Genomic DNA, 27,224 nt, shown 5'->3' with positions numbered 1-27,224 from the left:
GCGAGAGAGAGAGAGAGAGAGAGAGATAGTGAGAAAAGAGATAGAGGGGAGGGGAGAAAGAAAGATAAATATAAATTAAGCATTAGACACTAGACCTGAGTGATGGAAAATGGAGATGTGCCTATATCTAGCACTAGAGAGAGAATATAACGAGAAATGTTCTCTGTCCGTGATATTTTGGCCTATTTACAAATAACGGTAATAAAATGACGGTAACCGGCTCCAGCCATTCTTATATGCTGGGAAACATGAAGTTGCATGTAGGAGCTATCGATTAGCGGCCGGATCCTGGTGGCTACGGGGAGTCTAGCGGGGAGACGGCGCTGTCCGTGGTGCTGCAGAGCGCGCGCAAACCCCGCCCCGGTCTGCAGACGGACAGCGGCATTCGTCATGTGAGCCCTCCCCGCGGCCGGCCCCGCCTTCACTCCTGGAGACAGGAGCGCAAGCCTGCAGCCGCTGAAAAGGCTCAGCACTCGCCTTATCCTTAAGAACGAGGCAATTCGCCTTGACCAATACGTACTTTAAAGCCCTATTACCCGGGACACGGCAGGTAACGCGCATCTGATGACTGCATGCCTATGCTTTTTACATCGCCTGTCTTCACGGAGCTGCTGCTGCTGCTGAAATGAGGAGATAGATCGGTGTAGATGGGGATGTCTTAGATGCTGCTTGGGGTTGGGTGGATTCGCAGCCCGGTTGGACAGGTACATCTGCCGGCAGGGAGATTAAGGAGTGTATAGAGTTGGAGCTGGGGCTGCAGATCAGCGTCTTATTTAGTGGAATTAAGAATGCAGGGGATATTGACATTGAAGATGCTCGGGGGGGTTAATATGTGCCTAAAATGTCTATGCGACTGAATAACAAAAAAAATTGGGAGGGGTAGGTGGATTAACCGAATGTGGATCGTGCTGCTGATCATCCTCGGAGGCATTATCTTCCATATCCCCATTTCTAGTATTGCTGTATTCTCTTTTTTTTTTCTTTCTTATTAGGGACAAGTGCAAGTGATTTAACTGCAGACACACTTCTGTAGGTGACAGATTATTAATACAGCAACAAAAAAGATTGGAGTTAATTCGAATCATGGAATATGATGAAATAAGCGGATCTAGATTTAAGTGTAGATGTTTTGTCTTGTTTAGATTCTGGGCTTCTCTCCTCTAGCCTGCAGTTTGTGGTTTCTAGAGGGGTGCTTCCTGCACATAGAGCGAAGTATATACCATAAGGATTCCCCAGAAGGATTGTTACTGCCTATTTATATGAATGTACAGTATTGTTGCCAGGCGTTGTGACTCCTGATCATTGCATATTGGTGATAGTAGATATGACATCCCAAGTCAAACCATCTTTTCATGCTGTCTGAAGTATAAAAATACAACCTGAACCTTATTTAATTTGTCTTAAATGCTATTGTTTCTCTGGAAGCGATGAAGGCGGTATGTAAATAGGAGTTATATCACCCATATATTCTTCATTTCTATAGTCTTCTTTTTTCTGTAGTTACATTGTTTCCATTGCAATACTGACTTGAGTATGTACTCATCTGATAATCCTTTTACGGAGGGGCCCTTCAAAGGATTACACAGCACTCTGGGGCATTATAAAATGGTTATACAAGATGTCAGATTAGATGTTAGGGCAGTAGATGTATTTAACTGTCCACCAGGTACAAAGTGAGAGATACCTGCTTGCATGGTCTACTGCCAAGAGCCGTCCTTGCCTGTCCTAGGGGTCTGGCAGCGATGCCTTCTGAGAGCTTGATGCACGAACTTTGCCTGGTGGCATTATTAACAATGGGCGAATGTGTAGATCCCAGGATCACCTTGCACTGGTCACTGTTGGTAAGGAATGGTCCATGGCAAGAATCAGCCCAATGCGGCACAATAAATTACAGCTAGTTTCTGCTTGTAAAAAAGGTGTTAATTAGACATTGAGCTGTGTGTCTAGGTTATAAATTAAGAGGGGGAAAAATGCATGCGAGGACTTGTAATGGCATCTTAATGTGTTCATTGGCTTCTGCAGCACGTTGCTGTTCTATCTTGTTCTGTATTCATGTGGACTCTCTAACCTTTTTAAGAACCAAAGCCATGGTGGTGGCTTTCAAAGCCCTATTTGTTCACCTCTTGTGTACGCAAAATGAAGGGTTAATTTATGAAACATTGTAATCTGAAAAGGGATGTAGAGACATTCGATGGGCTCTTATAGCCCATAGCATGTTGTTTTATAGCCAAATGCTGGATATCAGTAGAGTATTATTATTACAATTATTGTTATTATTATTATTATTATTATTATTATTATTATTGAAGCTGTATTGGAGCTAAATCGGTAATCGTAGAAAGCTTTAGCTGTTGAATCATTCATGTGACAACTTAGTAATTGGCATATAATTAGCAAGGACTGTGTTTAACCCATTTGCTGTTCAATCGTTCAGCAATGCATCTTTCCGCAGTGAAGTTCAGGTCCTCCAGGTTACAAAAAGGGTTAAACACCTGATGGGAAAAGAACGAAATGCATTGGGGGGGGGGATGCTAACGGCGCATGAGCCAAATTGGATTTCTCTTTGCTGTGGCAGTGATCATTGCAATGCTGGGGGAAAACAAGGCGAGGTAGCCAATAAAATAATACCTGACACAGTGATTATATCTTTTTTTTCGGTATTCATTCACATTGTACCTCACCTTGTGAAAATGAAACGTTGAGGCACGCTGGCATCTCGGTTTGCGAGCACCTGCTGGGAGAGTGCTCTCCCTCATCATGTTTCCAAACACATTGGAAGTGACTGATAGCTTTGTATAGATTTCTTTATAGAGCACGAGATGTAGATAAAACGGACAAAGTCTTGAAAGAAAACCCGCCGGTAATAGCTTCGGTCTAAGAAGATTGCTTTGCTGCATGCATGTCTTTAAATGTACCGCTTTCTAAAGCAACCATCAAGTCGGAAACACCGTTGTTTATGAGTTACATCTGTTTTATCCAACACAAGATAAGAAAACCATATCATTAATGTATTTTGTTGCTTCAATATCACACCTGTAATATATCGTCTCTTCTAATGCTCTTTCGGACGTAGTAGACATCTCGTTTAAAGCTATTTATTTCTTTTTTAGATTGGCAATTCATATGTGATTGAATCTGAATGGGATCTCTTTATTATTGTGGAAAGGAAAGAAGAGGAGCTGTTAAGATTTTCGTGTCAGATAGGTGCTTCTGTTTGACAGTGCATCATCCTATGCTTGACTTGGAAAGAAGAAGCTCAGAAAGCCATGAGTGATGATTCATGTCGTCTTTTGTAGTGTTATGGCATCAAATCCATGGTCTACATTTAATGTGGAATTCTAGTGAGAACAGAAGATATTTTATTTTGGCTCAGTGCTTGGATGAAATAAAAAATAAAAAATCCAAATTTTGATGCAGAAACTCTGTTAAATTATTATTATTATGCTTGACACCATGGAACACCAGCCCACTACTGCTTTATTTTAATTAGTGTCTTGCTTTGGTCCCCTAAGTTGCACCTTCACAATAGCGTAACATCTAAAAAGTAATCATACCATTTGGATAGATTCACATAAAAGAGCCAATCTGGAAGATCTACGCAATTTAAAGGACCCTCAAGACATTAAGTCATTAACCATGGCTAGTGTTCTTAAAAGAGGGGGCCTGATTATTTGGATGGTCTTAATACTTGGATGTATGGTGGATATGGGCTTTGGCCTGGAATTCCCTGGAACAGAAGGCCAGTGGACACGCTTTCCTAAATGGAATGCTTGTTGTGAAAGTGAGATGAGTTTTAACATGAAGACCAAGCGATCAAGTGGACTTGTTATTTACTTCGATGACGAGGGTTTCTGTGACTTTTTGGAGCTCATTCTGCACGAAGGAAGGCTGAAGTTGAGTTTTTCCATCTTCTGTGCCGAGCCGGCGTCTCTCCTGACAGATCTTGCTGTAAATGACAACAACTGGCATTCAGTAATTATCAAGAGGAACTTCAAGAATACCACATTGATTTTAGATAAGGAGAGCAAGTGGGTAGAAGTGAAATCAAAACGGAGAGACATGACTGTGTTCAGCAACCTTTTTATAGGTGGGATCCCACCAGAGCTACACGCATCAACACTGAAGTTAACATTTCCGGCGGTAAAAGACCACAGTCCTTTTCAAGGCTGGATAAGAGATATCCGCGTCAACTTTACCGAGTCCTTACCAGAAAGTAGTAGTGATATCAAGACGGAGGATGACACTAACCCATGCGCCAGTGAGAAAGTATGTCTGAATGGCGGAATTTGCTCCATTGTGAACGAAGAAGCAACGTGTGACTGTTCCCAGACTGGTTTTCAAGGAAAAGACTGCAGTGAAGGTAAGAAAATAATCCCTTTTGTCCTCCATGTTAAAAGTAAGAATTATATCCGTTACTAACTACTTCGAAGATACCTGCATGCTTGTAGACATTTTGTACCAACTGCAACCCTAACCCAGGTCTTATTTCTTGTTGCTTGCCCCCTCTTCCTAACTTTTATTTATTTATTTTTTTACATTTTTTGAGACTGGAGAAGAGTGTGTTCCAAGCATTCGTTTGCACAGACACAGTCATATTGTCATCATCTGGCAAATTATTTTGGACCTTTTTTACATTTTCACAAATGAAGTCACAAATTTAAGCTTCCATGAAAAAATACGATGAAACGGTATCTTGAGTTACTTCTGGTTTTAAAAAGTGTTGTGCACAAAAAGGCCTGTGGGCATCCCCGACTATAGGGAAACACTTGTAGTATATAGCATTGGCCTTTATAGTATGTCTGACTGCAGTGGCCAGTAACTATATACACCTATAGCGCCTATATCAGCCAATATGATAGCATTTAGATTATGATAGACATGCCATATATCAGGATGCCATAAAGCCCCTTTTCATACTCAGATTGAGTATGTATTAGTAAAAAGGCCCACTTGCAATACTAGGGTTTTTTGGGGTTTTTCAATCATTATTTCACCAGAAACGTTGTAAGCAGATAACTACATAATATTTAAAAATATTTAGATTAGTTTTGCAAAAGTTTTATTGTTATTGATATATCTCATAAAACATAGCATTCATAGCACAATAGAAAGCTGATTTTGTATAAAAATTTAATTTTTCTTACATTATTTTTCTTTGGTTATATCTAGTAAGCTAGGGTTCCATTTTTATAAGGTTCACAATATAATAATGCATGCGTGCACATTGTTCTCACTAAGCAAACACAATGGCTGCAGACTACAGAACCTTTCGAAATGCTTCAGTGGGTTTTCACTACACACACACTATAGGTATATAATATGCTGATCAGATAAGCAAGTTATAGATTTATTATATAGAACTAATTAAAGATGGCTGCAGCTGTGTGTTTTCATAAAATGGTGGACTGAAATTTTTATTTATTTTTTTTTAATATAAAAAATCCCTATTTATTCTCATTATTGTGTTTGGAAAATTCATATAAAAAATACGTATATACTAATCCTTGCCTAGATCTTGGTAATGATGGTGTGGTCCAAGCCAGAGTAAAACACCCAGGAAGAATAATCATTTAATGAATAATTCATGTTGATGAACCTGGAACCTTTGATATAATGTTAATCTCTACAGGGTAGTCCCGGAACATTTAAATTTACTTCCCCCTTTCAATGAGGTTTATTCATTAAAGCGGGAGTTCCAGGAGAGCTCTGGTTTCAACAAACTGAATTCCGATGTAAAGGGAGCATCAGGCTAATTCAATCGCATTGTTCAGAGGCTATATTTTAATAATTCCCGTTGAATTTACATCCGTTTTATTGGTAGCTGGATGCCCCTTTATTTTAAATTATCCGTTCTGTTCACCTATGCGTTGCTTTATTACTGAAAATATAAATTGTTCTTCATGTGAGTTTTTTTATATATTTCTGGCTTTAACCATGCACACAAATATAGGGATATTTTTATATTACGTGATAAAATGTCACAAATGTGTGTACAGTTAAGATTAAGGAAAGCACATTCATGGAAGGAAGGTATAAATGCATTCTAAATAATTTTTTAGTCACATACTGCGTTTGTTCTATAAATTGCAAATACCAAGTGCCTTTGATTTATAGTTCCTAATGTTAAATGTTAAAACACATGAACTGTGGAAGGTATAATGCATTAATAATAGAAATCTATAGAAATTGCTTTTTTTTGGCTGCCAAAATATTATTACTAAAATATTTATTTACAGTTGAAAAGAGGTTTTTTTGTTATCAAGTTACAAGTACAGATGGGTTTTAAGGATATGAATGATTAATATGTGCGGGAGAGCCACCAGAATAGCTTGTGTCCTCACCCCTATGTTCCAAAGACAGAACTCAAATGTCATTCGTTCCAGGAAAAAAGAAGAAAAAAAACATATGGCATGAACAATCAGAATTGCATATTTAATGAAAAGTCGTGATACTATTTGTATTTGTGAATTTTGTATTTCAGGGAGGTTTATCTATATTTTACAGGACTCTTTTTTGTCAGATACTTTTGTGGATTTCTTTTCTTCCTTATTATATTTTCTGGCATAAATATGGTATGATCATTTATGTTGCGGTATGAATTATCCTGTATGCATATACTATTAAATATATCCGTGTCATTCTTCCTATTTATTGATTTGATTGTTTATTATATCCTAGCGTTTAAGATCATTGTAGATATTAGGAAGTTTATATTTTATCTTTCGACAGAATTTGAAAGAAAGAATTCTGTAGCTTTAAACATGAAGAATAACAAGCTTTACTAGTAGGATGAGGGAATCATTTTTTAGTTGCACTCTTCACTTCCTGTTGCTCCTTTGAGCAATCAGACAATACCTAATACAGAGAAAGTACAAGTAATATAACCTAACATCATTTCTTAAGTTTTGTCAAGGTATGGGCATTTTCACTTGAATGTTTCAGAATACTGTCAATAGTTCTTTCATATAGGAGCACCTTATATTTTAATATAAAAAAGAAAGATGCATCTAAAAGGGTACATTCTACTGAACATTTAAATGAACTTCACTTTTCAGTGAGGTTTATTCATTAAAGCAGGAGTTCTTAGGGGAGTTTTCAGCAGAGTTCTGGTTTGGACACACTGAATTGCTCATGCTTTATGAAGGCCTGTCCCTGGAAGGTTTCGTCACCGAAACAGTTGAGTCTACAGAATGCATAGTTCAATTGGTAAGGTGAGTTTTGAGATAGTTCATTGATTTTTTAGGCTTGGTCTTTCCTAACGGATAGTGAAGTTGGTGAGTTGAGATTGCATCCCTCCTGCAAACTCTCCTTGATTGGGGCCCTGGAAGTCAGATTTATTGGATATGTCAAAGAGCCATTCTTTTCTAACTTGTATTGAGCTACATTCTGAATAATTGTCCTGGATCCAGGCCCATACTTTTTGGAAGGAGCAGTGACATTCATTTTTTCACTATTCTTCATCTCAACAAGTAACATTTTTAGTGTTGCTTGCTTTCACTCTGTCTTCATCCTGGCTTCCGTCAGGGAGTACTATCTGTGAACGTGTGGATGCCACCACGTGCTTTCATTATAGGAGTACCTCAGCATTGGTAAATGCAGACTAGCCCCTCGAAAGGCTTAAATTGTAGATAATCGAGAGCTCATTTAGCGACTAGCATGTTTCCCGATCTGACACATTTGGTCCAGTTTTGTAGAGCTAGGGCAGGGCCTAGTTGTTCTTTACCTTCTGTATTTATGTTTGAGATTTTTCTCCACCCATTACTTTAATTTTATGCAACATGTATGGGGTAGTGTTTTTATAAAAGTAATATTATAGGGCTGGATTGTTATTTAAACCGGGGATTTTTGTTATTGTGTATAATGGAAACAGTAGGAAATGCAATGGATGTATTGAGTATGATGATAAGATGCCTGTCGATCCATAGTTCTTTGCCATTTTAGTTTTATTGGGTGACAAGCTTTAAAGTGTAAGCTCTGCAGCACAGGGATTTAACAGTATACATATGACATGTTAAAATTCGGGTTTCAGACATTTTACATTTTGTGATTTCGTTCTTCTTCATCCAGAAAGAATACGATGTATTTTGCAGCTGTGAAAAAGTACCAAAATAGCCTATGCTAATCAAACATAACAAGCACAGCCAAGGTGTCTCCACATCTCCCAGTGAGAAAAACTGGAAACCTTGGACTTCATTAAGATGCAAAGAGAAAAGAAAACCTGTGTGATTGTGATTGTGTGGTTATCTTGTTTGTCAGTTGTGCGACTCTCATGGTTTTGAGGCCTTTCTAATATTTTTAACAGCATCTCGGCATCCAGAACACATTATGTTGTTGCAAGTAGATGTCTAGATATCCTATTGCTCTTCAATAATACAAAATGGCAGATAAGTCTTGTAAATTATCATGGGCAAAGCTACATTTCTGTGCAGGACTGAATAGGTTCATAGGAATTATGGTATAGATAAATGCTTGGTGGTGGACATGAATGGTTTTTAACGTTGGAAGGAGCGCATATCACATCTTGACTGGTGGTAAACAGGACTATGTGACAATCTCATAGAGACCTCTGTCTTTCTGTGAGAAGAATTTTAGGTCGTAATCAATGACCCTAAAAGGTGATGAATTTTCTATAACACAAAAGGTTAATTATTCGCTTTTTATAGTTTATAATAAATAAAAAATGACTTACATTTCACACTGGAGTAGTTAATTATAAAAGATAAATAATTTTTGAACGCACGATGTATGAGAGAGGGTATATAGGGCAAATCTTTGCAGAATATTTTTATGGTCTAGTAATGTCATACATTTAGCCTTGGAGTAATATTCTGGACATGTCTGCTCTTCGTCTGAAATCCAATTTTTCTTAACTGACAGCATAGTGGCTTATCTTGTCTCAAAAAATGGATTGTCTCTTCTTTTTTCAAGATCGGATGCAATGCTTGTTCATAAATCAGTCATCGGGGATTTTAGCTGAAATGGTGTTCTGAATCCCAGTCCCCCACAGGAGACCGAGTGCATCACCTCAAACGGGCTAAGGAGCTAGAGACAAGCCATTAATCTGGCTTTGTTTTGTAGCTCAAGTAAAAAGCACTATACTTATGATATAATGGATACGTTTTATACAAACTGTGGGCTACATCAGAGGGGAAGGTGTTTCTGGCTAAACGGTGCCTTTCATTTTTATACTAAAAAATGGATGTTAACAGCTCACGTGTAAAGCTTGAACAGTATTGGAAGCTATTTTTTTTTCAATAGAAATTAACAAAATAAAAATATATAAAATTGGAAAATGTATTCAGAATTTTATACTACTGAGTCAGCATTAAATACAATGACTCTAGATGAGTGGTAAAAAAACCAAAAACAATACCAAGTGAGTAAGATATGTTTAGCTCCATGAGCAAATATACTACAGATAATTTATTTTGTAGTAAATAAGACTGAATTAGTAACGGTAATAACAATAAAAGATATATTAGGACAAAAGACAGCTAGGACTAAAGCAGTACAGTATAGGAGCAGTGACAACTCTGTTACCCACAATGTAACATCACATGTGAGCCTGTGATAATAGCAAGGCAGCTATGAAGACAGGCTCTGGCTCCATACAAAGCATACATGGGTATGTGTGAGAGTGCGTGTTAAAGTGTGGTGTTAATATATGCGTTAGTGTTTGTGTTAGTTAATGTACAGCGACTTGGCTTAACTTGCCCTGTGGGCCAGAAGGTGCTAGTCCTCCCCTTACCAGAAGAAGACAGAATTAATCTAAAAGCTGACGTTTTTTTTACATGGAGTGTTTTAAGGCAGGTTTATAAGCTGTTTACTGTCACATTTAGAGTTTTAACACACTGTGGTACACTTATTGTCACCAAACATTTTGCGCTCATAGAGATATTTGGGTTCCATTGAGGTGGTGTCATCTAAAGCAGGACACTTGGGAGCTATGTAAAGTGAAGGTGCCAGGGTGCTGCACTTGATGAGGCCCAGGTGAAATGTGGGCAGGAAGGAAAGGAACAAGAATCCAAGGACTAAGAGGATAGGTAGCCTACTTGGTTAGCCTAGAAAGAAAAGCATGTTATGGTACCTTATGGTGGATCTTTGCTCGGGATAGTCTCTGATTTTAGTAATGCCAACAGCAAGCTAAAGTCTGAGCCTCTCCTGAGCAGGGTTCACTGAGGGGTTACAGTAAGGGTGCTGTCTGTTGGTGACTGAGCTAGTCTCATTCCTTTTTGTATGTGTTTTCTCCCTTTTGGGTTCTGTACAGGTAAGTATAGACACAGACCTCCTTGCTCACAATGCGTGGAGGAATACGAACATCACCATGCTAACAAGAACCAAGAAGGCTGCAACATACATCTGGGATCCTTGAAACATAAACACAAATTTAATTAACTAAGAAGTCAAGTAGTAAGTTGAATTAAGGGTCAGCTTGAATTTTCATTCCTCCTGTTCCTAGAGGAGATAGAATTCACATTTCACTAATGAGGCCTAAGAAGACCAAAACATTTTTGGTACTCTCACAATGAGGAGATCGCCTTACATTGGATCTAGACTCTAATATCCTCTAGTTTTTTCTCAATAATCTGAGATGCTTCCAAGCTGAGATTCCCCTTAGGACAGGCTATTTCAGCAGTGTCTGTTCTGGACTGAGCTGATCTCGTACCTTTTTTTTTGTATACATCATTTACACAAAAACTGGCTCTAGAATGTCCCTGGAGTGCCGCTCTTTTATTTGTCTGCTTTCTGTCATACATCATGTAAGGTACCTGTGCATTATGCCTGAACTGTACATACATGTGTTTGCACCCTATATTATAACGGACATTGCCATGAATGGGATGCGTATTACACATACCCATAAAGAGAGTCTAGACTTATTTATTGAGTACTATTCTTACTGCACTCATACTGCTTACTGCAAGAAAACAGTAAAAAAGCATCATGTTCCTAACATCTTAAAAAGGAACCCATATTACACTTGATCCGTGTGTCTTGCTTAGACTTACTCAGTCTTCTGTGTAATCCATAAAACCAAGTCCCTTGGTAGCTTCCAGCACCAAGTGTAAGGATCAGATTGCAGAGGTATCGATATTTAACAGCCATAATAGTAGTTATTTTAGTTAAAAATGTTACCTTTTCTTTTTTATTACTTAAATTTTTTACAAAACTTTGTTTTACAATACTATGAAACACCCTTGTTTTAAAATTATAATGATTCTGTTGTAAGGTTGCTAATACCACTTGAATCCAACCAGATGCTTTCTTGCACCATCCAGTTCCATCAGGACCATCAGATCCTCATCAGTCATAAATGATGGCTAATTGAAAGCAAACAACCTTGCTCAGAAACACAGCTAAAGCCCCTCTTATTAGTTGATTTAAATTAATAGTGAACTTCAGTTTATCCAACAATGAGACATGATTGAGCTAGCACTAGCAGTCTTAAACTTTTCCCTTAAAAGAGGTCCGCCACATCTATGTAACCTTTTACTCAATTATTCTCAAATGAAATAACCATTTTTTTTTGCTGCAATAGAATGGAAATTATTTATTCGATGCTTGCTTAAAGGGGCAAAAAGAAAATTCTCATGTCACGTTTGCGATGTGCGTGTCAAATACAATATGAAGAATGTCCGATAAGAATTAATAGGCTAAAAAATGAACTTGTGCTGACAGACAGACCAAAGCTTCACATCCTGTTGTTTACACTGTATTATAAATTAGCAGCTGGTAAGCTGTGGGACCAGCCAGAAAAACAAGCTGGAATCGTAAAAAAAAATGAAAAAAATAAAAAAAAACAGATCGGATCTTATACAAACACACTGTTTGTTAAACAGCTGTGATGGACGCCATTTCAAAAACTGTTCTAGATAGAAGAACTTAGTAAGTTCAATTATACAGCAGCTGTGAAATCTGGAGGAATGACATGGTGATGAATGGCAAAAAATGGGAACAGAGCACTAGAATTGCATGGGGGGTTACTTTATTAACCCATTGATTCATACTTGCATGATGTGGATCTAATGTGCGCATTCATTAAGAGAACATAACAGTATATTCCAGAGGTATGTTGTTGGTTGAATTTTTTTGCCCAATAAAACAAAGATTGTGTCAGTTTTGGGAAATGACTTCAAAAGATGTTGCAATACAAATATTGAGAATTTCATATGATTGTGAAATTGTTTCTGGCAAAGGGGATATTCAAGAGTAGTAGATGATTTACTACAATGATGTTTCTAATGCTGCAGTTAAAAATCATGTTAAATTCAGCAGAACAAGTAGAACAGTACTTTTAATTACAGATGGTGAGAGGGTAGCAGATAAGCGGAACATGGGAATTTAAACATGCATTGACCAATGACTGATTAAGGTTTTGAGGAAAAATGGGCCGACTAGACGGGCTGAGTGGTTCTTATCTGCCGTCAAATTCAATGTTTCTGTATTGTGTACTTTAAGAGTCATCCTTCATGTTTCCCTTTGACGTAAATACAACGCACAAGTGCTGTCTAATGATATCTGTTGCTCTGTTGATTTGTCCGACATATTGATCCGTAGGCTACGTAATTCTGAACTTCATTACACTAGTTTAGAGTTTTCAAAAAGCTCACTTCTTATGGACAGTTAAGACGCTCCTAAACTGCACTTATGTAGACAGATTGTCTTGTGTACAAGTGACAAGCGAGCAACATGAGTCTCTCAATCCTAATAATATAATAGAAAAGAAAACCATAATGGAACTTAACACCAAACATGTTACACCACAATGTGAAAGTGTTAACTATTTCATTGTGCTATTGCATTGTTTGTCTCGATAGTGTGTTTTATTTGTATTTACGTATTTCATATTTCACGTTTTGTGTGTTTACTGCTGTTTAACAAGACGTGTTTAAGCGTCCCTACAAAAATCCTTGAAGGAAAGCATACATTTAAGATTTTATACACCTAAGAATCCTAAATCTACAGCAGAACATCTACTTGTCTACATACCTGGGAACTTTCTAAATGAGCTTACCTTGAGACACTTGAAATATTAACCCTTTAATTGTCCATCGTGAAGATTCTATGTAGTGCCAAATGTGTTAACCAAATATCTCTAATACCTGACCTCATGGACACCCTGACTTATTCGAGTTACCCACATTCAAACTGGGATATGGACCATAAAACACTGGTAGTAAAAGCACCAGTTGGGAATATTATATATGATCACAGCCCTGTAGAATAGGAATGAGTCAGTTCCAGACTTGGTGACCCTGAGAATATGCGCCGATTTGGGCAAAAAGCCTGAGACTCAGGGTCAAACCTTGAGAGTTCCTGTATGCTTACCTAATAGGCTTAACATTTAAAGAATACAATTTGTGAAGATGATACCTTTGATGGCTACCTGACTAGATTTAGAGAGCAAGCTTATAGGACAACCTGGGTCTTGTCTTCAGACATCATCACTCTAAGTGGTGTTTAGTGCTCTATTTACTTCCTTTAGTGTTGACCTGGTAATCCAAGGATAGTTGGCTATTTCACCTATACACCAAAAGGCCATTTGAAAAGAGAAACAAATTAGAAGTCCGTGCCATCTTTTGGATCATTTAGAATTCCCTGCCTAGTGATACAGAACTTTGTCTCTTTTTCTGGCTTAATTACCCATTGCAGAAATGTGCAGTTTGTAAAATAGGTCATTGGGCTTAATAATGCATGGTGAATATCTTAAAACAGAGTTATAGATTGACTACAGATGAACCGTACAGTAAAATGAGACTTTACACATATAGTTTTACACATATAGCACCATACTATTTGATGTCATTTCAATCAAAGAAATTAATTCTGAGAAAAAAACATTTTTCTGTTCAATCCATTAGTTTTTCTTTTTTTTCTTTTTTTTCACATTCTATATGTAATTCACCAGAGATTTGTTTTCTGCTAACTATTTAAAATAGAGCCAACATTAACACATCATTTAAATAACTCTTAAATATTTAAACATAGTCCAAAAAATTGTTACTTTACCATCGATTTGTATTGTTTTATCACTAAAATAGAAAGCTAAGAAAGATAGAAAGCACAAGAAATGATAAAAACATGCAACAGATCAAAGTCCTTTAGTCCACCATGAGGTCCTCTGCAGTAGGGGATGTAGACATCTCTATGGTACACTTAAAAACTTTAAGAAGGTCTCACAATGTGTTTCACCTAAAGTGAGGCTTCCTCAGGAGTAAAACTCTGTTGGCCTGAGAGTTCTTGAATTATATAGATTTGCAGTGGTTAAGTGCGTGCCATGTTCCTGTAATAGTAGCTACAACCTGTCCGGTCTATCCACTGTTCTTGAAAGTCCACCTGGTGACATGGACTACATGAATGAGGCTCTCAGACCATTTCCTCTAGACGCAGAATACATATTTGTATATGTATGATATGCTTCCCGGATGAAAGCAAGCATTAAGTTAAAAACTGCAATTAACTATAAATGACAATGTCCCTGGTCTCATTATGCATTTGAAAAAAAAAAGTATCTTTCTGTTCATGTCATGATCTGCAAAATTTCCAAGATAATAGCCAATGTATTGAATTGTGATAAACAAAGCTAATTAAGTAAATACACATTAATTGTAGTCATCCTTGGCAGGTTAAATACCCATGTGTAACAAGCTGGCCAGTCTTGATAAAAATAACGCATGGAAAATAATATTGTTTGGGTTACATTGAGGAGTTGTTAGCTTCTTACTATAACAATGAAAAACATTTCCTGATCAATGGAAAAATAATGGTGGTTTGTGCATGTTTCAGCGCTGTGGGTTTATGCCTTTCTTCAATTTAAATTGCTGTCATAAATTTATAGCGAGCCCCTCATTCTGAGCCCAGTCGCAGAGAACAGGCATTTTATTTAGTTATGCGCTGCAGGCTCCTACTTTTGGGTCAGTGATGAGTCAAGTCAAGAGTTAAATCTCTTGCCCTTGCATGCTAGCACGCTTAAAACAATGTCCCTAATTACTAAAATGTGTAAAAACATTTACTACACCAGCAATAGATTAAAATAAAAAAATATCAAATTATAAAATAAAAAATCTAATTTGATTTGTATAAAAATACTAACGTCCAAACATAAGCCCTTGAAAATGGGTTAACAAATGAATTTATATGAAAAAAATACATTATTCTACTTTTCAATACATTCAGGTAAATAGAACTGTAGAATTTGATGGTAGATAAGAACCATTCTGCCATTTTTTCCTGCTTTAAAGTCCTTGGTCTTGTCTTAGATATATGAAAATTCTGATCATTTATTATTTGGCAATATTTTATCTTTTTAGAGCAGCACAGTGAAACAACTCAAGCCAACACTAGATGTGTAATATAATACATGTTTAATGTACCCAGAGTAGAATATTTTAAGCAGAATAACCTCTACAGTACATTAGCATTTACAATATATGTTTACAGTACATTAGCATTTACAGTGTATGAAATCAAGGCACATACTATAAAAATAGCTATATATATATATATATATATATATATATATATATATATATATATATATATATATATATGATGCCAAAGGGAAATAAATTCTATAATATTTAGCTTAATCTATTCTTATTGGTTCACATTAAATAGCTTTTTGTTCTATTATATTATAACACGTTATTGCTTGGTGACCCATGGTATTTGGCAGCAAATGTTCTTTAAAACAAGCCAAGGAGTCCATGTGGAAGATTTGTGAAATAATGATGTATAATGTAGTAATGTGTGCCAGAACTGAACATCATCTCCAGTATTAGCCGCAGGTCAATTATATTAATATTAAAGAAGCAGTGAACACTAACAATAAAATAGTCTATGATATGCTGGTACGGCAAGAGTAGGACTGCCTAACATCAGGAAATTCACTGACAGTCAGTAGAACACAAAATGGATTTTAGTCTCAGGGAAGATAGCTCACAGAGGTTTGGGATACCTTTTAGTGGAGCAAAGTTCAGAGTAAGATGTAAAATTACTTAAGCTCAGAGTTCCAATATTGTGTCCTGGTTTTCACAGGACATTCACGATTTTCAGGTACTGCCCCACTGTCCTGCATAGCTGCCCCATCCTGTTTTAGCGGGCAGTTGAGGTCATGTGTGGTTGGGGAGATCCACTGATCTCCTCCAACCGGTTCCTGGAAAGGTAAAATCGATGGAGGTTTGTGCTGTTTGTCTCTTCATGACACTGCAGTTGAGCCCTACAAGGTGGCCCTTCAGGTAAGATCAGCCATGTCCCACTAGGACAATCGTACTTCAATAGATAACCATTCATGTAAATAGTCAAATGTCAACAGTACATAAAATGAAATTTAGTTATTTTGCATCCTAGCAAACCTGAAAACTGCTCATTCCAAGGCCCATTAAAAAGTAACGTCATATACAAACTGTGATTTTGTTACACTCACTGATACTGGACTACCCTCTGTTACTGCTCTGTGACCTACTTGTGAAGGTCACATATGCCCCAGATAGGCAGGGACCCAAGGTGCTGGCCTAGGACATCTCCATGAAATGGCTGCCCTTGCTTTGATGGGATTCGACAATAGAATGTAAACATGTACACCCCGTCTCATAAATAATATAGACATGTCATTTTAAATACAGGTACTACTCAAATACCACTTATAACCAAAGTCCGATTTTCTTACTTCAGTAACTAAGCAATGCACGTATTTGCCCAAATAAAATACTTGGTCTCTCTGTGTTTGATGATATTTATAGCTTAATAAAATACAGTAGATTGATTATTTACAAAGTGTACCTCTCTGGACAATGGCAGGTCCAAGTGCATCTGCAGCTTTATAAATGTGTCTTGGTACGTGAACTTTCAAAATGTTCTCGTATTAATGACTAGCGTCTGCCAGAATAGCTGACTTAACAGGCTGATTTAGTGCCGTCAGAAAATGTTCAGTCCCATGCAGATATGTGGTGAACTTTTAAGTGGTAATAAAGTTAATGTGGCCCACAACTCATTCATAAAATCCAAATGTTATTGGCCTTTTAGGACATATATATATAATATGTGTAGTAATGAATAGAGCTACATATATGGCTCAGAAGCTGTTCCCAATCGCTTGCACTATTGTCAGGTACCATGAGTATTGTTCCCAGGGGATAGATTTTTAAATAGAATAGATGGTGATTAAAAGTGCTTTGTCTTCACAGAACAAAATGTTTGTTATCAGAATAACGAGTACATTCCTTGATTAAAGGTGCTGTTCCACCTACTCTGCTGAATTTAACACTTTTATAACTACCTGCAGCATTAGAAGCTAGAAGATTTACGCATGTATTTATTTCAATAAATGCAAATGTGCCCGGACCTAATTTTTCAGCTGAATTGTCATGTTATACAAAAGGAAACACTAGTGGACTACAGTTTTAGATAAATAACCAGAACATGATGTCAAAATGTTTACTTTTATCTAACCTACAACAGTACAATGTATTTCGTGGGACTTCTAACATCAATGACCTCCTGTATAATTCTCCAAAAAAGTAAACATCACGCTGAAAACATTGTCTTCCCCATGGCATAATGTTTTTTCAATGCCAACGGTACTGTATATACAAGGACCCCGCATGTCTAAGAGGCCATGAGGGATTTATATATAATAAATGTATATATAATAAAAGGGATATTGAAGAAGACTTGGGTTTCGTATTCTTCCATTAAGCGTCTGCAGACCGGGATGCAGTCGTTGTCGGCAGTCGTGTGATATACTTTCCCTGTCTATACAAATGGCTAAAATGCAGCTGTATAAAACATTATATTATATAAAAATGAATACTCTTTTTAAGAAAGGAAACAGCACAATAATGGAATTTTAGAAATGTTACCTCTGCCTTTGGCACATGTAATAGCAAGGAATAAAATCTGTGTTAGTTATAGAGCTACTTAAATGCTATTGTCGCTCCCGAGCAGACATAATATTTGCTTAAAGTGTAAATGCATTAGAACATGTTATGCCTGGATACAGGCTGCATTAAGGTAACTTTTAACCACACTGATTTCTTTATGCATTATGAAGGGCCAATCCTGTGAACCTCTTGTGCAAAAAAGTCTGAGTTATTCCTGCATAGTGCATATGTAATGCCATTTAAGCAATATAACTATGCATTACACAGGGTTAGCTCAGCCTGTCTCACAGGTAAATCTCTGGTTGGTCCCTGGGACGGCGCTCACTGAACGCTCTGGGTAACACGCTAAGCCCCTGTGACATCAAGCCCCCCCGGTTTCCTGCCCCACAACGGGCCGGTTACGGGGGGGGGTCTTTGATTTCCGTAACTGCCTATTTACGATATGGAAGTTGTTCCAGCTCAGCACTGCCTACATATCCCAGCATTCGCTTTCTTAAAGGTGGGCAGCACCCCTTATTGTAGATGCCACCCACGGAGGTGGAGGGGACTGGGGGCACTAGGGGCATAGGGCAGCCCCGGAGGTAAATATACCATTGTTTGTGGTCTGTTCATAGCTGTGATACGTGCAGCATGTAGCGTCACATTCTTAGCTGTTTACCTCGTACGTGAATTCCATGTGTATTCAAACTGGAAATTACCTCTTTGCCAACCTAACACTCCAACTGCTGTTTTAATGATGGTGTATAAAACTGTTTTGATCCGGGGGATTTTTATTTCGCATTAAATTGTTGAGAATATTCTCCAAACACAAAAGAACGTAGTTGTACTAATCCCGTAATTTGTTAAGCATTAAACTTTTTTTTTTTGTAATTGGATAAAAAGGTGGACTTCTTGTAACTTAATACTTTTGCAAATTGTAGGGTATGACTGATGGTAAAAGCTGTTTTATTTAGTAAAAATTTGTTATGATAATATTAGTCATACAATATTTGTTTCAGCTAAAAAAAGACTTAATGATTATTTTGATGCATTTCTCTTAAAATTACAGTGTTTTGAGAATTTGAACCGTTCCATTATTTCCCATGTATATGGCAAATAAGTATGCCAAGGAGCAAAGGAAAGAAAAAAATGGTTTCTTAACATATTTACAACCAGGTAGGGTGAGCACATGTCCCAGATCACCCGGGACAGTCCCGCAATAAGACCTGCATTGTCCCTGAGTGAAGGAAGTCTCAGGCAATCAGTAGAGACTTCTCAACTCTCCTGATTGGCTGAAAGTTCAGACACCTCTCCTGATAGGCCGAGTCCCTCCTTTACATCAAGCTCAGTGTAAGCTGCAGCCAGCACCAGGTATGTGTGACTGTGTGTATATGTGACTGTGTTTGTCTGTTTGTGTGACTGTGTGTGTAATGTCTCATAATAGAGGGGTTAATTCTGTGAATCTGCTCATGCATGGTAATAGAGAGGTTCATTATCTGAAACTGCTCATGTCTGCTTTATGTGTATGTGAAGGTGTGTGTATGTGAAATATATATATATATATATATATATATATATATATGTGTGTTAACAGGTAATACAATTACATAAAAGGTTGTGGTAAAGAATTGCTTCTGGTCACTCCAAGTGAAACAGGTTTCACCCTCTTTGGCCATTTGAAATGTTGGGTGGTTTGATAAAATTATTCTAAAAAATCACACGTTTCTTGCAGTAACTTCTGAATTAATAGAACCCATGTGACAACCCAATTAATATTGTGAAACATTGCATTCATTATGATGTAAATATGATGTCACATAAATATAAAAATGATGTCACATAAACGGCACTTCAAATGGAAACTATAATGGGAATACATAGTTTTCTGTACTAAAGTACCTTCCATGATATGCTGTTTTTAGAATCAAATCTTTTTGCCCATCTGTATCCCATGGCATATCCTGACCTAGGCCAACTAGGCCAAGGCCTAGGGCATGTGGCTCTCTTGGACAATGGAACGTTTACAAGGGAGATCTTTGATCTCCCCAACTAACCTATTTAGGCTATGGAGGCTGTGCCAGCTGATGCCATATCCTGGCGCTCCGTTTCTTAAAGACATATAGCGCATTTTAGGCTACTGAAGATTCAAACTCGGAGGCGGGGGCGACTGTCTGTATCCATACGGGAATTATGGAATTGTTTAATTTTAACTCCTGCTGCCTTCTTATAAAAAGACAAATGAGATCAAGTTTTAAGACACAATCGGGGTTACTTATAAAGAAACATTTGGATTTGAACAGTGGTCGTATCACCATAGCAACCAATTGAAAGTTTCTACTGAATGGATCATTTTATTGGTGACTAAGGTGACAGGACTAGTTCTATAATTGTGCACCAGAATTGTGCTTATAAAAATCACCTTAAGTCCCATTCAATTTCTTTGCTTTGAGTTTGCATTTTTCATTAGTACAGAATTAAGCATGGTTAAATGATTACATTAATTCATTAGATTGTCAAGGTCTTTTATGGACACCTAACCATTGAAATTAACACTACTAGCATTTCAGTGGAATATTTTAATTTATATTTTGTATAAATGGTTTAGTTTTATAAATAGAAATAAATGTGTATCATGCACAATAATTTTATTTAGAATGTTCACGTTGACACTGATATGCTGCATCCTAAATGCTCTTGTACATTTCTGTATATGTAATAACTGGTTAAGATTGCAGCTCTATTCTATCTACTAGATATCATTACCAATCAATATTTTTCCACTGTAATCATCTTACCTACTGAAGAGTTGCTTACAAATATTGATTTAAAATGTACTATACAGTAAATTTCTCAATAATGTCTGAATGGCGAATGTGTTGATTTGGTATGCTTTCATCAAGGTAGACAGCCTCAACATGCCATACAGTTAGGAACAAACTCATGTCCTATATATATATATATATATATATTATATATATATATATAATGGCGGCGATTCCGGGCACATCCGCTCCCTAATTAGACGAGGGTGTGCCTGGAGGCTCTGCCCTTTTGCCAGAAATAACCTCCCACGAACTTTCGCGAAATAATGGAGCTTCCAGGCACATTCTCTCCCCCTTATTGGATGATCAGACGAGAGGGTGTGGCCGAAGTCTCCACCCTTTGCTTGCTTTTGTTTGTTTTCTTTGGGGTCCTTCCTTGTACAAATTGTTGAAGAATGCAAATTTCATTAAAACGGCATTCTGTACGAATCCAATGCTAATCTACATAATCCCTCCCCCTCACAACACTATTCATCAGCTCCCCAAACATTATTTGACTGCCCCTGACCCTTTCCGCAAACAACACTATCTGGCAGCCCTATGTAAGCACCATGCATATTCAGCTGTCGGCTGCACTTTCGCATCAGGTGCCCTCAGGCCTTAATGTGCCGCCCCATCATCCCAGACTGGCCCTGGTATATATATATAGGTATATATATATATGTATATATATGTGTGTATATATATATATATATATATATATATATATATATATATATATATACACACACACACACACACACACACACACACACACACACACACACACACACACACACACACACACACACACACACACACACACACACACACACACACACACACACACACACACACACACACACACACACACACACACACACACACACCTATACAACTAATGTTCATTTCATATAAGGAGATCAATCGTAACCTTGCCTAAGCTCCCTTACACAAAAATATTTATATCACGACCATTAATAGAGTAAATATCAACATCGTGGTGCTGTTGGTCTACTTTATGTCTACAAAAGGAGAGGAAATATGAAACAAATAAGTAACTTTATTAACATGTCCCATAAATAAGTTAGGACTTATGAAGGATGTGTTGATTTGCTGGATCAGGTCTTTAGTTGGTTCCACAAATGTGCAATTTGGCTAACAGCCTAGCATAATGTATACTTGACACTCTTCTGCAGTACCCGACCCAGTCTAGAGCAGCTTTTCAGTCCGGATTTTTCTATCTCATTAAAGTTGATGAAAAGGAATACGTATTTCTTTGTTCTACCTTTTTTCTCTCTTTATCTTTAACTATTCGTCTGCTGCTCTGCCTCTACAGGTATACTGTATTTGTGCCTTAAATACTATATATTGAAAACAACAAATATCTGTCTGCCTAGCCATATATCTATTGAGAAAATACATTTCTATATGTGTGTGTAAACAGACATATACACTATTATCTCCTATTTTACTGTAAGTACTGTTCATGCTTTGGTGTGCAATTAGTTGTTAAATCAGACCATGGCAAAGAGCTTTAGGATACGTAAAATATTTATGACTACTAAAACAGCACACAATGAAAGAGAAAAAGTACTTGCTTTGAAACATGGAGCCTAATCACGCAACGTTCTCTTTCTATGGCGACCTGAGAGTGATGCTTTGTGCTTGGTTTTTAGCACTTGTAAATATTTAATGGCCTTCAAGATGTTTATCTAGTCTAGTTTCAGCTCAAGCTGTTTTTTTTATTAGAAAGGACTTCTGCAAGCTATATTTAGGGTGGACATCAATATATCTAAAATAATTCTTTAGGTACACAATGTAAGAACATGATATGAGTGAATTGCTGACGTGAAACGGTACATAATATAGTAAATAGTGTATGCGGTGTTTCCAGATAAATAAAAAGATCATTTTCAGACTTGCTTGTTTATTATAAAAGATCTATAAATGTGGATAATGTCTGTTTTCGTAATTACATTTCATGGTAAGGGAGGCTGCAACTTAATTACAATAATTATAAGAATAGATCTTGTCACTATTATTAAAACAGAATATAAGAATTGTGCCCTAGTGAAGATTATGTTTGTAAAATGTAGTGATCTTTGTCGAGCATGAGTAGTTTAAAAGCAAGCATCCATGGCTGGCTGAAAGACCTCTGTATTCATGCTTCGAAAATACATTTAGTCTTTATATTCCCCTGGTTTCAAAGTTTAAATGAATTAAAAAAAACTAAAATATCTATGGTAGATAACCTATAAATTATAAATGAATATGTAAATATATTTGTAAATTGTACTTAAATTGAAATTAAGTGTATTATTTTTATCTTTAGTCTCCTAATCAAATAATATTTTTTATATTTTGCTTTAATTGTTTTTTTCATAGATACATGCTATAAAAAGTGTGTTTTAATAACATTAGTAAAAACGTATTTAAATAATAACCATAGGCATAGCTCACTGTCCCTTCTGTAGGTCCCAAATATCCATACCTGGGAACCCAGGGCCACCTTTAGAAATCTTGGAGCCCAGTGCATGCCCCCATGCCCCTCCCATCAGTGCACCCCATGTCCATGCCATTGCTCCACCCATGCTCCACCCATCACTCCACCTTACATCATCCCATAAGCACATCTTACAAGAGCAGACATACACAACACTGAACACTTACACACACACACACACACACACACACACACACATTCTCTCTCCTGTTCCTTCTCTTCCTCTTCCAGACACCAAACCTAGGCCCCACCCCTAACACCTCAACACCAAACACACACACACACTTGATAACACCATATGCTGACACTCACCCACATGCACATGTTAGAGTCAGTGTGTATATTATGTATATTATGTTATAACTTAGCTCTGGGAAATGATGTCATATCCTGCCTAGTAAAGTAGAACCAGCAGCACTTGCCTAGCGGGGGGGGGGTGTGTGGGTTGCTGGATAATTTGTAAGGCATATTCTAATCTTTAAGGCACCCTGGGTGGCAGAAGTATTTTGATTTCCCATATCTTTATCTCTGTAATAGGACAGAGTTCTTCAGAACTAATGCTGGGGTAATCAGAGTATCTGTCAGGCCCACTGCGCCCAGATGCATGGTGGCTGAAAGAGCTGTATGGAAAGCCAGAATCAGCTGGTGATAAATAGCATTGTGGCAGAACCAAGCCCTGCACATCCAGTACATACAGGGCCCAGTAAGAGTAGCTGGCCAAAAAGGCAGGAGTAGCGAGTGAAGTGTGTTTTTTGGATTCCTCTCCCTTGCATCATAAGAGCAGTAGTATGATTGAAGGAATAAGCCTCTACTCCAACTATTTAGCTATGCCAGGGTATGTGGACAGGGGCAGAATGGGGAAATAAGAACGTTTAGATACGGTTAAGGAATGAGGATAAACTGCTGGCAGAGATAACTTGGTTATCATTACATAAAAGCAGTGGCTAGTCATTCCTGCACTGAGGAGGCAACTTCAGGTTGCTCACCTATGGTCACCATATATATATCACCATATCTGCAGATTTATGGTTTTGTGATCTTTGTAATTCTAACCACCCAACGGTCAGATGATGCTAGCCGTAATAAACCAAAACACACTTTTTTTTATCAAAGGCTTAATATTTGTTTGAAAAAAACATGTCCTGTTTTGTGTAAAATGTACTAGATTAAAATTGCTTCTTTAACTGATCAGGATTTATCAGTCAAAGCACCTATTTTTGTATAAACGTCATTTGGCATTGAAAAATAAAAAAGTAATCATAATCAATTGTCATCCAACCTGGAAACACAGCTATCGTTTCCATAGTAACATTAACTATCTGCCAATTGTTATTCTGTAAGTCGAATAATATTTTTTTAAAGCCAATTGTAACACTATTTAAAACGTACGCACATTCATTATAAGGCATCTTAGCTTACATTGTAAATGCTGTTTCCTATGCAGTGCCAGTTTGTGAGATTTAGCAAAGAAGAAAAATAAGAAAAAATGAACACAAAAGTACAATTTAAAATAAAAGAAATAGTGAAAATTAACAAGGAGCTCATTGTTGGGTTATATCTAAAATGCCTGTCCTTTATAAAGAATTTCTAGCGGGAGTGTTGGCTGAATTTTGTTTCCCAAATCCCTGTAGTAATACCAAAAACCCAGTATTTAGGACCATTTTCTATTTAGCTATAAAAAACATAGACAACCTGATGAGATCTAAATATACAATAGGATTTAATGTTCTGTTACATGTGAATTTAGATTTTGTTCCAAGGGACCCCTGGTTTTGGCATGGTTTTTTGTCGCGTTGTTTTAGAGTTGCTTGCGAATTGTGTAAAGAGTTGTAAGTCAACTTTCATCAACGTGACCGTAACTTGCAAAACTGTAAGCCATTGACATTTGCATCCCCTGAACAGCTTCTCATTTATGAATGAATGTGCGAGTTGTCGTGTGCAGATGCATACGTCTCCAGTCCAGTCACTTTAATCAGATTAACCCTTGACTGGAGAGTAGTATTCTACACTTCAAGGATGTCACTCCATATAACCACAGTCACAATTTTAAAGTTAAAGTATCATTCCCCAAAAACCCCACGCTAGAGACATTCTTCTGCAAGGTAGCGAAGGCAGAGGAGTGATATGAACACAGTGGAAATCTCCAAATGAGAAGCTCTTTCATTGGACACACTTGGCAGGAAACACCTATCTGCCTAGAAGTTATTGCTCTTTTCCTGTGGTTTTATTTCTTGCTTTTAATGTGATTTTTACTCCAGTGCAACATTTTTTGGTATTATAGCTTTTATATATGGGAACCACCAGAGTCTAGTGTCGTGTAGCTAATGCATTGCTCAGCAGTCTAGCTAAAAAGCATATTCAGTACTTTTAAGAAGATCGAGAGCAGACCCAACAGATCCCCTTTTCTCCAAGGAACCTTGTCTGTTGAAGAGGCTCATCTGATTCAACATAACTTCATGCAAAGCATCTGTTTAAGTTGAATATTTATTAAATAAGAAAAAGGTCTATGCCCAACACACAGCTGTAAAAATCCCCATTCAGTATATGATAAAAAGGATTATAAGACATAAAACAAAAAATATTCCGGTTGTTATGTCTCAGTTGGACATTTTCAGAGACTTCAGTATAAGCACTAAATTACTTGGTTGAGATTACATAGGCAGACATAGACAGTACCAATGGCGGTATTCAAAGGCAACATAAAAAAGGACGGTGGTCCAAGGTCCATGCATTGCTCAGGGGCCCATGGTAAGTCAGTTGTGTATCCAAAATTGGTATTTTTTGCTTTACTCTTCTAAGGTAACTGAGATGGAATCAGAGATTTGCTAAGATTGTTGGAGAGTAAAGAAGAGGAGACTACAAAGAATGGCGAAAAGATGGATGCATTGGAGGCCCACAACCACAGACTTACCAAGGGCCCATTAATATATCTGGATGTAATGTTAATATATGGGACATAATATATTGCTATATCCTTCTATAGTGTGTATAAAAGGAATTTTTTGGACCTATCTGAATCAAACCTCTACCTAGCATATTGGTTTTACATGAAAATGTTCAGTACTGTGGTACAGCTTTGTTGATGTTGAAGGGTTTAAGCTCAGTCCTTGGCTTCTGAGGAGTTGTATACTTATCCACATAAATGTCACTGTAAATAGTAGATTAAAGTACTATACTAGCTGTAAGCGTAGCAATTTTTACCAGTGGGAGATTTACTTTGAATGTTCCTGGAATGCAAATTTCGAAAAAGAAAAATAGAAGTACTTAAAATTTATAACAGGGGGTTCCATAGGTATTTTGTATTTGAAATGAGTCAAATATAAGTACTCTGGATTGAAGTGTGGTCTGGTGTTGCGAAGCAAATAATAGATTTCCTTGCCATGCCATTAATCTGAAGCCACATTTTTGTGTCGTTGCCTGCGTATTTTGGCTGCAGATGTTGTTGAAAATCGTAACGAAATCGCAAATCTAGAAAAAAGCTCAAATGGGTGCAAAAGTCTTTGTGATTAAATGCTATCCTTTTCTTTCTATAATAAAAACTGAACAGAGGTAAACTCATTATTGCAAACATTAGATTTTAGTGGGATTTGCCACTGGATGTAGTATGTGACTGCAGCTATGTTTATGGAAATATACAAGAGACCTGCTGTTGTACAATAAGATTTTGGGGGCTTTTAATGTTTTTATCTAGAATTTAGCAATTTTCTTAAATTCCTGAAGAAAGTTTGGTATGTTAATTTCTTTCTTCTCTCTCTCTCTCTCTCTCTCTCTATATATATATATATATATATATATACTGTATATGTAATGTCAAGTTCATTGAAAGAGATTTTAAGTGAAAATTTCACATTAATGAGAAGGATAAAAGTTAAATTGAATCATGAACAGGCAGATGAGGATGCTCCTGTTTACAGCGGACAACAATAGTGTAGCGAACAGTAGTAGGATGCGTCAGCTCAAGTACTGTGTTAATGGTCACACCATCCTTAAACATCTGGGGCCTCCTGCTGCTAATCCCCTCCTTTCTCTTACACTTATCTGTTAGATGGGTTGAGT

At 37.1% G+C, this 27,224-nt stretch overlaps 1 protein-coding gene across 2 annotated transcripts in view; it reads left to right on the top strand.

Moving 5' to 3' along the window:
* Positions 1 to 429: 429 nt before the first annotated feature.
* The window catches only part of NRXN1 (neurexin 1), a 632,749-nt gene continuing 605,954 nt past the window's right edge, over positions 430 to 27,224 (top strand). For both annotated transcript variants that reach the window (XM_053459665.1, XM_053459664.1), the window contains exons 1-2: positions 430 to 550; positions 3,111 to 4,360. In XM_053459665.1, the coding sequence (XP_053315640.1) occupies positions 3,637 to 4,360 (724 nt within the window). In that variant the 5' untranslated portion in view covers positions 430 to 550; positions 3,111 to 3,636. The remainder of the gene's footprint in view (positions 551 to 3,110; positions 4,361 to 27,224) is intronic.

Source organism: Spea bombifrons, chromosome 3, assembly GCF_027358695.1.
Source record: "Spea bombifrons isolate aSpeBom1 chromosome 3, aSpeBom1.2.pri, whole genome shotgun sequence".
Taxonomy (NCBI): domain Eukaryota; kingdom Metazoa; phylum Chordata; class Amphibia; order Anura; family Pelobatidae; genus Spea; species Spea bombifrons.
This window is presented reverse-complemented; position numbering and strand designations above follow the sequence as displayed.